General features: G+C 43.5%; 1 protein-coding gene across 9 annotated transcripts in view; it reads left to right on the top strand.

Moving 5' to 3' along the window:
• FTO (FTO alpha-ketoglutarate dependent dioxygenase) overlaps window positions 1–12416 on the top strand; it is a 325863-nt gene that overhangs the window by 137562 nt on the left and 175885 nt on the right. For 7 of the 9 annotated variants that reach the window (XM_039880891.1, XM_039880894.1, XM_039880888.1 and 4 more), the window contains exon 8: window positions 3775–3894. The exons of 1 other annotated variant lie outside the window; for it this stretch is intronic. In XM_039880891.1, the coding sequence (XP_039736825.1) occupies window positions 3775–3894 (120 nt within the window). Of the gene's footprint in view, window positions 1–3774; window positions 3895–5886; window positions 6699–12416 lie in introns of those variants that run through there. One more of the 9 variants, XM_039880896.1, reaches the window with a different exon arrangement.

Here is a 12416-nt window from a genome sequence, read left to right on the forward strand (position 1 = left end):
TTTATGGTGATGGAAGGAGACTTGATTCTGGGTGGTGAGCACAGATCTCAAGTAACTTGGCGGAAGAAAAGCAGGTGACTTTCGCTCACCTATGAGAGCGATGGAGAAGATTGGCAGATACATGGTGACTCAGTGGCTCAGAAATGACAACTTTGGAATCTTATGACCTTCGCTCTCTGGTGCACAGGAGACCAGTGACGAAGAAGGTTCAGGTAGGCAGATGAGGGATTCTGCTGCTTCCTCCCCTTCAGACTTTTCCTAGACATTTCTAGCAAAAAAAGCTTCTTTTGACTCTTTTTGGGTCACAGCTGTGAAACTATTACGCACACGTTTTCATTTTTCTCTGAGGACTCGGAGGGCCCTTTGAGGTTTTGCAAGGCCTCTAGGTTGTCAGTGTGCTTCCTGCTACTGATCTTTGTATCGTAGCTGCTCCAAAGATTGACTAATCTAGTGACTTTCCATGCCGCGCAAATCAGAAATCTGGGAGTTTGGTTCATCGGCATCACGCACTCTGGGAGAACCTCAGGAGGGCTGCTGGTCCTTGTCTTCTGGGATCGGCGTCACCCGCGGGAGGGTCCTTGGCCACAGTCAGCTTCTCCCCTGCTGCTGGCTTGTCTCTTAACTTCAGCTCTGGCAGCTGCGAGGCTCCGGGAGGAACTACTCTCCGGAGAAGGGACGAAGACCCTTCTTCTGTCGTGGCTAAAACTTGCCTAGTCAGTCAGTATGGTTAGACTGTTTTTTGTGTTTTTTGTGTGTGTTTTTTTCCTTTTAGCCCTGAAGTAATAAGGCTTCAGTTCTATTCTGAGTCCTCAGCCTCTGGCTTTCGTGCAGCGTCTTCCCTGCAGCTTTCTTTTCTCGTTCCCAGAGTCTGTGGGGGAGTTGGGGGGAAATAGCAGGGTTTTTTTTTTTGTTTGTTTGTTTTTTGTTTTTTTTGAAACTCAAACTCCAAATCAAGAAGCTGGAAATTTCTTTTTGCTTTCTTAATTAATTTTAAGAAAGGAGCCAGCTACTTCTCTTGGCAGTGAGGGGATGGGTGAGGGCGGCATTTGATTACAATCTCGTAATATTTTTGCCCACCACCTCGAAATGAAAAAGTCAGGTTACAGAGATGAATAAAATATGTGCCCGTGGATTTGATGCCCACAAAGATTGTACCTCACGGACAGTGCTTTCACCCAGAATAAAATTCTGGTAAGCCCTCAGTTTTGCACTTTTCTGCCTGGCTTCAGCGGCAGAGGGGTGGGCCTGAACCGACGTGAGCCTTAGAACTTTTCCTGCTCAGAAAATGTCATAAGATTGCGAGATCCTCGAAGACAACAAGTCCTAGGCCTTGTGGCCTCGTTCGGTTCCCGCTCTCAGCATCTAGCAAGTACCTGGCATCTAGGAGGCCACTGATTGTCAACCCACTTAATCCTCACCACACACCTGCGTGCTTGTTACGGAATCGTCGTACACATAACATAACAAGCCATTCAGTAGTGGAGCCCAGTTTCAAGCTGACTCAGAACCCCTCTTCTTCAGTATGCCCTGACATTGTCTGCCTCCAAAGATAGCTGGGTGTCTGAGGAGAAAGACGAAATCATTATTCGCTAGTGATTATTACTTAATCAATAATCAGGGCAGGACATTCTGGCAGCAGAGTTGCCAGGTCTGCTCCTCCCCTTGCTTCTGAGTTTTAATTTGCCGAAATCCAGACTCTAGTGTACCCCGATAGTTGACTGAAGTATACGATCATTTTATTTCCTGGGGTACCGTGGTTGCCAAACCTTATGTGTTTTGTCCTCATCGATGGAAATAACCTGCGCAAAGCTAGAAAAACTTTAAAAAACCTTTTCAGCTCTCTCTAACGTAGAGCTTGACGCTTTGCTGACAGGCCGTTCTGTAGTGTGAACCAATTTCATGGGAAATCTGTTAAAAAAAGTTTTTATTATAATAAGTCATGTTGTGAAACCTCTATCTTCGGAGAGGTTGAACTACACACACTTGTGTTTACTCTGCTTTCAAAGCCGTCAGGTTCGCTTTTGTTAACCACTGTCTTAATTCCACAGATAAGGTTTAGCAGCTCTTGTCTTAAAATTGTCCACATTCCTTTTTTGTTTGTTTGTTTAAACAGCTTTAACTGAAAATCAGTTCTACATATCAAACAAACATTTAGGTAACGTCAACTAAAAGCGCTTTCATATGACTTAGTGTTCTCAGGTTAGTTATTTGAGCCATTTTGACCATTGTTAAATCTTCACAAGTTGCTTTTATTTGCCTCATGAAAATTCAATATGGATAAACAAAAAAATTCTTTGTGGTAACAAGTGAAGATCATAAGAGCCCTGCGTCTGTGTATGGAACTTGATTACCTTGGCAAAGCCAGACGGCCCGATGTTAACTTGTGAAAGGTCGGCGTTTCTTTAGAGGGTGGAGGTAAAAAGAATTTTGGAGGGTGAGTGGAGTTGTACGTTGATGGCAAAATTTGAATTTCAAGTTGAAGATAAATAATAGAAGACTTGGAAAATAGATAAGAAACAATTTCTTACCCTTTCAAAGCTTCGCTCGTCCTCTCGTCTCCACATGTGGGGATTATTTCAGCTGCAGGGGATGGAAAACACAACCTGCACTGGTTTCAGCAAAAAAGGCCTTCAGGAATAGCTTGATCAAGAATCATCTGATGTCACCAGGACCTTGTTTCTGTCTGTTCATCTTGCAGCCGCTTCCTCCTGTGTTGCCTCCATCCTTCCGATTTTGCAAAATGCTTACAGAATCCTCCTCCTGTATCTCCTCACAGTCTGCAATCTCAAGACTTATTCTGACTGAACATGTGCCTCTGACCCCCAAACCCAGTTCCGCGACTGGAGAAATGTGAGGGCTGGTTGGCTCGGCCTCGGATGGCACATGCCACACCTGGAATCAGGGCCACAGCTCCACCCAGACCACGTGGACTGAGGCTCGGGGAGGGGATGGGTTTGCAAATGAATAGTGGGGTTTGGCTGGAGTAGAAGGAGGGGTGCTAACGGGGCAGGAAATAGAAGTTTGCCGTAGTATGTTCCTAGGAAGAAAAAGAAATGATTAGGTGTCTCTGGTGCTCTTTGTACCTATTGTCATTTGCCCTAAGTCGAAAAGTGACAACTTGAGTGTCTCTATAGAGTTACTGTATGTACGCCCCCATAATTAACTATATTGTTTAGTTATATGGGTTGACATTATCACCAGCTTCTCCTGGCCCCTGGGTAAATTTATTTTTTGGCCAGTGCCTCCCTCCCTCCCTTCCTTCCTTCTTTCCTTCTTTCCTTCTTTCTTTCCTTTTAAAATATAGTTGGGTACGTTCTTTATTTTAAATCTAAGAAACTTACAGTTGGTATCCCTTAATATGTGTCTGTGTTTTGCTCTTAATGCTGGTTTTTAATAAAGATGTCTAAGAAAAACATACTTTGTTTGATTATATCTTTCCCATCATGCGTAGTGCAGGCCGCTGTATACTTTAGGATCTGAGTGTTGTTGACTGACTTACAGTTTCCTCGAGTCTGACTGACAAATGTGATTGGAAATCCCTCCCCAGCCTGACCTGGCCCGTCTTCCTGAGCTTTAAAACGACGTTTTCCTTGGCTTTGCGGAAAGGCTCTGGAGACTCCAAGTTACGTTGGGAACTGGGGGGCTGAGCTTTTCTCTCTTTCTCTCACTCTGTGGCTATTACGTCCCTGGAGGAAAATTGAGTGACGACGTTCTCGTCCTTGACCGTCCAGCATAAGGGCATTAGAAACACTGTCTTGTTTCTGTGATCCACAGGTCGAGTTCGAGTGGCTGCGACAGTTTTGGTTTCAAGGCAACCGATACAAAAAATGCACCGATTGGTGGCATCAGCCCGTGGCGCAGCTGGAAGAGCTGTGGAAGAAGATGGAATTCGTGGTGAGTGCGTGAGGTCTGAGACCATATTTTCCAGGGGGTCGTGCTTTATAAACCCTCTGCTGCCCAATCCGCATAGGTAAATACGTACAGAATTAGTCTAAACGAGCGAGTTGGGTTACTTTTGGTACGGTATCGGGACAGCCAGGGTTTTGTCGGTCAACCTCAGTTCGGTTCAGCGGACATGTTTTTTGGAGCATTTCCTACACCTAAGGCTCCGCATTAGACACAGGCCACGAAGCGGCGAAGAGGGGAGAACCATACAACAACCGTATCTAAAATTCATTTCCGTCTTTCACGCATTAGGCCCTATTCTAAGGGTTTTCCCTCTGTTAGGTTTAAAAATTCTTACAACAATCCTATGAGCCGTAGAAACTCTAATGAGCCTTAATTTATCGGTGCGAAAACCAAGGCGTAGAGAGAAATCAGCGCGTCATGCCAGGTCCCAGAGTAAGTGGCAGAACAAGATCGAGACCCAGGCCGTCGGACTCTCGAGCTTGTGCTCCGAACTGCTGCACCTCGTATAACAGGGAGAGAGACGTGGATAGAGCCCGTTACATTAGCTAAAATGAAATCCCGTAATAGAGACTTAAAAAAAGGAAATCACAGCCCACAGGAGGGAGTGTTAAATTCAGACCACTGGAACTGGGGCTGTGGCTTCTGGGGACCTTGGATGGGGAGGAGTAGGGTCGGCTAGGGCTTTTGGATAGGAATTTTAGGCTCCAGGAGCTGTAAAAGCAGGATGAGAGGTGCAGGGGTACAGTGTGACTAGAGCAGGGAATTCAGGGGACGTAGGCAGAATTATAACTGGAAGGCAAGTTGACGCCACATGGAGTTCTTGAATTAAGCCTTAATTTAATAACAATCATAATAGCAAATACTTACATGACACTTATTGAGTACCAGACACTATTCTAAATGCTTCAGATACAACTTATTTAACTTTTATGACAACCCCGTAAAGTAGGTATTATTCTCCACTTTCCAACGAGGAGACCGAGCACGGAAGGTCTACGTCATTTCCTCAAGGTCATTGACTCTAAGTGGGGAGCTGGGATTTGAACTCAGGAAGGCCGGCCCTAGGGTCATGCCCTTCACCTCAGTGTTCCACCTCCAAATAATTGAATTTGGATTGTAGTGGAAAAGCGATAAAAGCCTGCTAAACTCTTGAGATAGCGCCACTGCACAGACTTTGAAATGTGCTGGAAACAATGAACTAATCTGCAAAAAAGGGTGGCTCTTGTCGCTCGCTATTTTACAATAAGGAAAACATCCAATCGCCCCCTTGGGGGGACTCCAGTCGGAAAGTCTGGGTCCGAACCCAGAAGTCCCTGCTTTCAGACGTCTCCTCAGATCTTCAAGCCATGCCTTTTCCCGGGTCCGTGTCTGAGGGGGCAATGTCATACTCCTTTGAAAATACTAAGAGCCTCATAAAAATAGAGCTTCCCAAAGAAACGAATCAGTGCAAAACCGAGCATCGTAAAACCGAGTCGCAGGTAATGAAAGGTCCCTGCCTGTCTCCTCGGTTAGAGCTGCTCCTAAAACTAGGCCTCGTAGAGTGCGCCCCCTTTTTATGGCGCAGATCCATAAAGGCAGCTTCGGTTTCAGGCGGTTTTTTTCTTTCATTCCGGCTTCGTCCGCTTCCCTCTGCTTTAGAACCTCTTTACGCTGCTGAACCTTGACTCTGAGACGCCAGCTTGCCTTTGGGACTGGAATTCCACGGCTCTGTGAATTAGAGTCTGTCGCCGATTTTGTTAAAATCCTTTCTTCAGTCGCTTTCGTTCAAGCTTTTCGTTTTTTAAAGTGAAATCGTGAGCTTACCGATGATGTTCGTTAAGAATTCATTTAAAAGACGTCGTTATAATGTCTTTTAAATTTGGTGGCGATGACACATTAGACGGACCATCTTCTGTTTACTTTATAACTCTCATGTGAAAAATGCTAAAAAGAAGAGCAGTCTTGGGAATTCTCCAGAGCGCGTTCTTTTTTTTGCAGGCGGTGTGGTGTTACTTAAGTGTTCTGAGTGACATGAATGGCCTCAGTGTCTCAGCAAGTCCCAGGATGATCATTATCAGCAGAGCGGCGGCTTGGGCCGAGATAAAAGGGACGGTACTTCTAAATTAAATTCGACATGGCTTCCAGCCTTTTTCATGACTTTGAACAAATTCATAATAATTTACTTTTGCTATTGGAGGAGACAGAAGAGAATAATCGTTGGAGAAGTCTGCAGTTCTGTGGCTCTGTGTGCCGGGCCATCTGAATTTGTGTGCTCAGGGTGCAGCTGGCACTGGCTGGTTACATTCCTGCTTTTGCACCCAGCCCATCTCATGTTTTTCTCAGTTGCAAGCAGTAGGGGGCAATGTTGAGCTACCGGTTGGAGGCCCCCAGATGTGAGCCTTTCAGGAAAATGCATACAAATGTACCATTAACTGTCAAGAATTATCCCTGTTGCTTCAAGTTAGCTGTAATCTCCAAGATTCCATAACACAGGAAATCAGTTGTGGGTTAACAAATTCAACAGCAATTTAACATAAAAAGTGCAGTGTTTGGTGCACATTTGGATTCTATAGAATTAGGCTAATCTAAACGGTATTTCTGAATGTACTCACTTTGCTTCCAGGGAATATATTACTCAAAATTATTAGCCTTTTAGACAGATGATTCTTTTTTATCTTTATGCCTTGTTTAAAAAATGTAAAATCACATGTGTGTTGTGGAAAGACTTCTCCAATTAATGTATTTTGTCTGTTCTTGCGACATGGGATCGATCTCTTTGGGCAAGAAAATAAAACAGAAAACCTCGGGCAGTCTGTACCTTGCTTTTCACCTTTTGCTTATGCGTAGAGCGTTCGTGTTGAAATTTCTCTCTTTGTGTTCTTTTTTTCCACGTTGTGGTTGGAAGACGTGGTCTCAGGTAGGACACGGAAGAAGGAGGGCAAATGAGCTTTGAAATCGCGTTTCTTCCATTAATGGTAATTGCTCCACGTGTCGTAACCAGTCGCGTATCTCAGGACGTTGAGTCAGCCGTCTTTAAAACTCCCCCAGCCTCCCCTGCCATCATCCCCTGTTCCAGCAAGCACCGTTTTTTATCAGGCTGTTTGTTCTTGCCATTCCTCTCCCCGAGGATAGTTTTACTCTGTGCCGCTCTTGTGATGTAAATGTTAAACCTTATATTCGAATGACATTCAGATAAAATATCACGTTTCCCCCGAATATTACCTCATGAATTAAATCCAAAGCAGCAGAACCCTTTCTTATATATGGCCCGGAAATTTAGCCTAACCTTTTCTCTCACTTTGCTCTCTATTCAGGGAGGTGTTATAACACCGTAATACTATTGAAGTATTTGTATTTGCATTTTATTTTTTTTTTAAAACCAACCCACAACTCCACATTTAAGATTACTGTCTTTATGAGGAGACGCTACAGGATAAGAGAGAGTTACCATTTGAAAGAAAACTATACAAGCCTTGCTTTCTGGGTAAAGAGAAATATGAAAAGCCGAAATCTCCCGTGAGGTGAGCAAGTCTTGCTGTGGCCAGAGATGCAGTGGATAGGCCAGTTGTCTCTCAGGGTCTGATATCACGCTTTGCAAAACTGACATTTATTTTACTTATAAAATGTTTTAACGCTATCAAATTCACAGTGACACAGGAAAGAATGCTGGGTGTGATGTCCTCTAAATTGATGACATTTATTCATTTTTTTGACCTTAAGAAAAAAAAAAAAGGTCAATTTGGTATAATCCAACAGCAATATTCTAGAAGTTTCCAGAGTAAACATTTGCAGAAGGACGGATGGTTTCTATACTGGAGAGAAATGTCTTCACGCTTTTCTTCGTCGCTTTTTCCCTTTTCTAGGAGAAGAGTAGACCCTGATGCTTTGAATGTTTTGAATTGCATTTCCTGTCTTGACAGTTCCTCGGGCTGGGATCGCAATGCATTTATGTGGCAGTTGGCCTTAATAACCTTTATTGACTTTTAATGGGTAGGAGCCAAGACTGGATTATTTTAATGTATCCGTTTTTCAAACAGTGTAAAACACAACGTATAATTATCTTAGGTAAGCCATAGGCTACATTTAATTTTACCCATTTACGTTAAAATTTGGCACAGGAGAGCAGAGAGATGTGGAAAACGAGTAGGTGTTTTATGTAATACCATTACCCATTTCTTGTTGTTAAAGTTTTAAGAGAGAAATGTACTTAAGAATGCGAAGGTTGTCCTTTACACGTTAGTTCTGATTTCAAGATGAGTCATGCCTTTTTCCTTGTCATTCTGACCTGTGTAAATCATCGGGGAAAGCTCATGACAGGAGCCTGTCCACGGCTGTCACGTGGAGCCCTCCTTCCTGTAGGTTAGTCACAGGAATGGCTGAGCCGAGGAGCACTTTGTCGGGGGAGATTAATGGGGCTATCACCACTGTGCTTTAGACTGAAATCTTGGATAACCGAGTAGAGGACGAGGGCTGCTTTTTCATATACTGAAATATGTACTGACTGTAGCGACATTGGCTATTGTGTTGTAATTCAGTTAGGCAAGTTCATTTTAAACTTTCTTCTAGGATTAACGATTTCCGGAGGTACGAAGAAGAAAGTAATATAAATAAACATTAATTTTTCGGTCCATATTAATGGTGAAGTCACCAACTTATATATGTGTGTGTGTATATATTCAAATATTTATGTTTCTATATATTTTTATATATCTTCCTTTTAGCGATCATGTATAGTAAATTACATTTGCTAACATAATCCCATCTTTCATTTTCAGAGGTAGCTTTTCTGACGTAGGAGCAGGAATATACTGTAGTAATTTAGGACCTGGTGTGACATATCTGGTGGTTTTAAATGAAAATGAAAATTCCCTTCTCTCCTTTTTGGCAAGTGCTCAGAAAGCACAGATCGAAGGCAGGTCCACAGTCACAAGCACCCAGTAACTCAAGTTATGTACACAAACACGGAGTTCGGGAACTTCTAGGTTTAACTTTGGAAATTTGGAGGAAAAAAGTCACTTTTCAGCTACAGTGGCTTAAAATCCTTGACTCACGGTTTTTCGTATCTTACGTGTGTTCGCTGAAGGTCGGTCTGTCCCTTCTCCTCCCTCTCACCCACCCACTGCCGTTCCCTACAGCCGTATTGTTCTGTTAAGAATAAACTACCTGGGAGGAAATCGTACATGTAATTTAGCAATGAATTTTTAACACGTTTTGATTCCTTCTTTGATGGCCTCCTGGATTTCTCCAGGTTTTGCTTTAGTTGCTACAGACTTAGCAATGATTTTTTTTTTTTTTTAAGTGTTGTGTATCCTGCCTTTTTGGGAAGAAATTTACAATTCCAAGAGAATTCAGGCTTAAGCCTTAGAAACAGAATGTGCATGGAAAGCACAAAGGACTATGTTTATGATTCACTTTGAAGTCTTTTTGCAACTGGATAAGGAAAATTTTAGAAATCGTCTGATAGTGTTCAGGGTAAATACTTAAACCCCTTTAGAGAATTTCACACACAGATACTGTGCAGCAGAAAAAAGGGATACTTATGTTTTTTAAAGCTGCTACAGCCTACAGCTTTGTACTTAAAGACAGAGGTGTTGAATGAAATTCTACTGAGGATACATCCAGCGACAATATCGCCAAGAACATCAGAGCAAGCCAGTGGGTAGGACTTTCTGCTTTTAACCCTTACGTGGGCTGCGTGCGGGTTGAGCCTTATTGGTACCGAGTGCCGGGATGTGCCTGTTACGTCCCAGGGATGCTGAGAGGATAGTCCGGTGCCTCCGCTCTGCACGCGACAGGAACGAGGCTGAGGAACGCCAAAGATGGCGAAGCGCAGGGGCAGGAGCTAAGCCATTCCGGGCGAAAGCCTTGCCATCCCTCTTAATTCTCCTTAGTGTTTGGAAAGGAAAACTAGAGTCAACAGCCAATGTTTCTATTTTCACCTTGGTTTCATGGGCTTCAGCTCAATTTTGCTATTGTTACACACACACGCACATTTACACACATCCTAAATATTTATATACTTAGAACATATATATATATTTAGAATATATATTTAGGACATACATATATTTAGAATATATATATTTAGAATATATATATTTAGAATATATATATTTAGAACATATATATATATTTAGGATACACACACACACACACACACTCAGACACACACACATGGATTCTGTTTTAAATAATTTTAATTACCCTGGAATCCAGATGGATGGAAAGGTGTGAAGATTCTGCTTCTTTTCCTTGGGTGCTTTTGAAGCCTTGGCTGCTGAGGTTTATTTTGGATGGCTGTGACCAGCAGATCACCATAGCATTTCAGATGCGAATTCAGAAACCCAGCTGGCAGATTGGGGTGTCAGGAATTTCTGTTTTTTTTTTTTTTCTGGAAAGATTTGGCATGAAACAAATGTAGACTTTATTTCTTCTTATTTTTTTTTCCCCCAGGGGGTGGGGATTTGGGTGGGGTGTGGGGCATTAAGTTCAACTCCAATCTGTCATCTATCGCATTATAAATAGTTTGGAAATATTCTAGAAGAATCTCAATCTAGAAAAATGAAGTTATGTGAAAAAAATCGGCAGACCTACAGTTTTAAAAGGGAAGCAAGATTTCTGAAGGATGTGTGCCTGTTTTGGGGAATGTTATCCAAGACTTAAGGATCCTTTTTTCCCCCAAGTTGGTTAATTGTACGGTCTCTAAAACTGTTACTTTCTGAAGAAAATTGTTATGATCATCAAATGAGAAAGCTCGAAACATCCAACAGAAAATCCTCTACACAATCGAGACATCACCAGCAGTGAGTTTAGAAGGCAGTGTGACCCGTCCTTCCTTGGAGGTCATTGACCGAGTTTCCATGGTGACAGCGTCCCTCCCCTTTTCTCGGTTCCCTTCCTCCAGCACTGAGGTCGGTCGTGGACACAGAGTGACCTGGAGCGCGGGGCTGCTCTGGTCATGTTGCTGCCCCACTGTGGGCTCAGCCCTGTGAGAGGCTGGGCTGGGAATCTTTCCGTATTTTGCAGACACGTCGCTGTGGAGAAGTGTGTTCCCAGCGCCCAAACCCGGCCTTCCCAGGAACGCCAGGAGCACACTGAGTTGGCTCTTGCGTGCGTTAGGGCAACACCGCCATCGTCCGCTCCCTCCTCATTTGACATCTGCACAAGAATGACTTTTTTTTTTTTTAAAACTAAAGGAACTGTGATGACTTTGGCTCTTCCAGTACCCTGAAAGTATCTTCATGTATCGCTCAGAGATGGTATTTTGAAATTAATCGCCTTTTCCTAACACGTTTTTTTTATTCGCCAATATCTCAGCCGATTTGGAAGCACCTGTGGCAATCTCAGCTGTAAATTTTTCCTTGATGGATATAAAAATCTCAGCTAATCACCAACTTGGTTTTGATCAGTTGACAAAATTAGGTTTCAAACAAAAAGCTGGAGTATTATGGCAATATTCAAAATGGATGTCCAGTGTCATAGACACATCCGCATTGGTTATAAAGACTTGGAACAGGGGGTAGCTTGATGATATGTATGCCTCTTACTTAAATATTATTAAATGAGCAATTATAAAGTACCCAGAGTTGTTCATCTGATCTTCTTTAACAGCAGTTAGGGGATCAGGAGGGCTTGTATTTTATTTGATGTCATAAACTTTTCATGTAGTTACAGTGAATTTTTTAATAGACGGAAATGGTGGGATATGCCAGTGCCTGTGATAAATCAATATTTTCTTGGTACTGGGGGTCTATATTTTGGAACGCCTGAACACTGTGGTCTATATTTTGGAGCACCTGAACAGTAGTTGGGAAAGGTTGGCTGCAGTCAGCCATCGAGTCATAAGTATCTCAAATTTAACATATCTAAAACCAAACTCTTGATTCCCATAATCCCCCAAGCCTTTCTCCCAGTATCGCACAGTTTAATAACTTGCACCGCCCAGTTGCCCAGCCTAAAACCTCGGAGCTGTCGTCATTTATCTAATTTAGTTAGCTCTGCTTTCATGATACATCCACGGTCTGACTCCCCCTTCACCTCCCCCTTTGCCGCCATCTTGGCAAGAACCAGAAATAGCCTCCTGCTTCAGCCACCCTACGTCCACCCCGGTCAGCGTGTTCCTTTAAGGCGTGTCCGGTCATCTCACTCCCCTGGCCCCGACTTAACCATCATGCTGAGAAATCTGACTTCTTCCCCTCCACCGGCCTCCTCACTGTCTTTAGAACATGGCCGGCTTCCTCCTGCCTCAGGGCACTGCATTAGCTGTGGCCTCTGTCTGGAATTTTCTTCCCTCTATTATTTGCGTGACTCATCCCCTCACCTCCCTCAGGTCTCTCTGCTCATGTCACTCCCGAGAGTTCCCCTGACCGAGCTCTCTCTCGTCGCGTGTCCCCCTCCTCTGCCGGCCACGACACTGTCTGTCCGCCTCTGCCGAGCAGACTCCTCCGAAGGCGGGGGCTTTGTTCTGTCGGCCGTCGTTCCCCCAGCTGCTGGGACAGTGTCTGGTACGTAGTAGGTACTCGACACCT

This window comes from Pteropus medius, unplaced genomic scaffold, assembly GCF_902729225.1.
Source record: "Pteropus medius unplaced genomic scaffold, Ma_sr-lr_union100, whole genome shotgun sequence".
Classification (NCBI taxonomy): Eukaryota; Metazoa; Chordata; class Mammalia; order Chiroptera; family Pteropodidae; genus Pteropus; species Pteropus medius.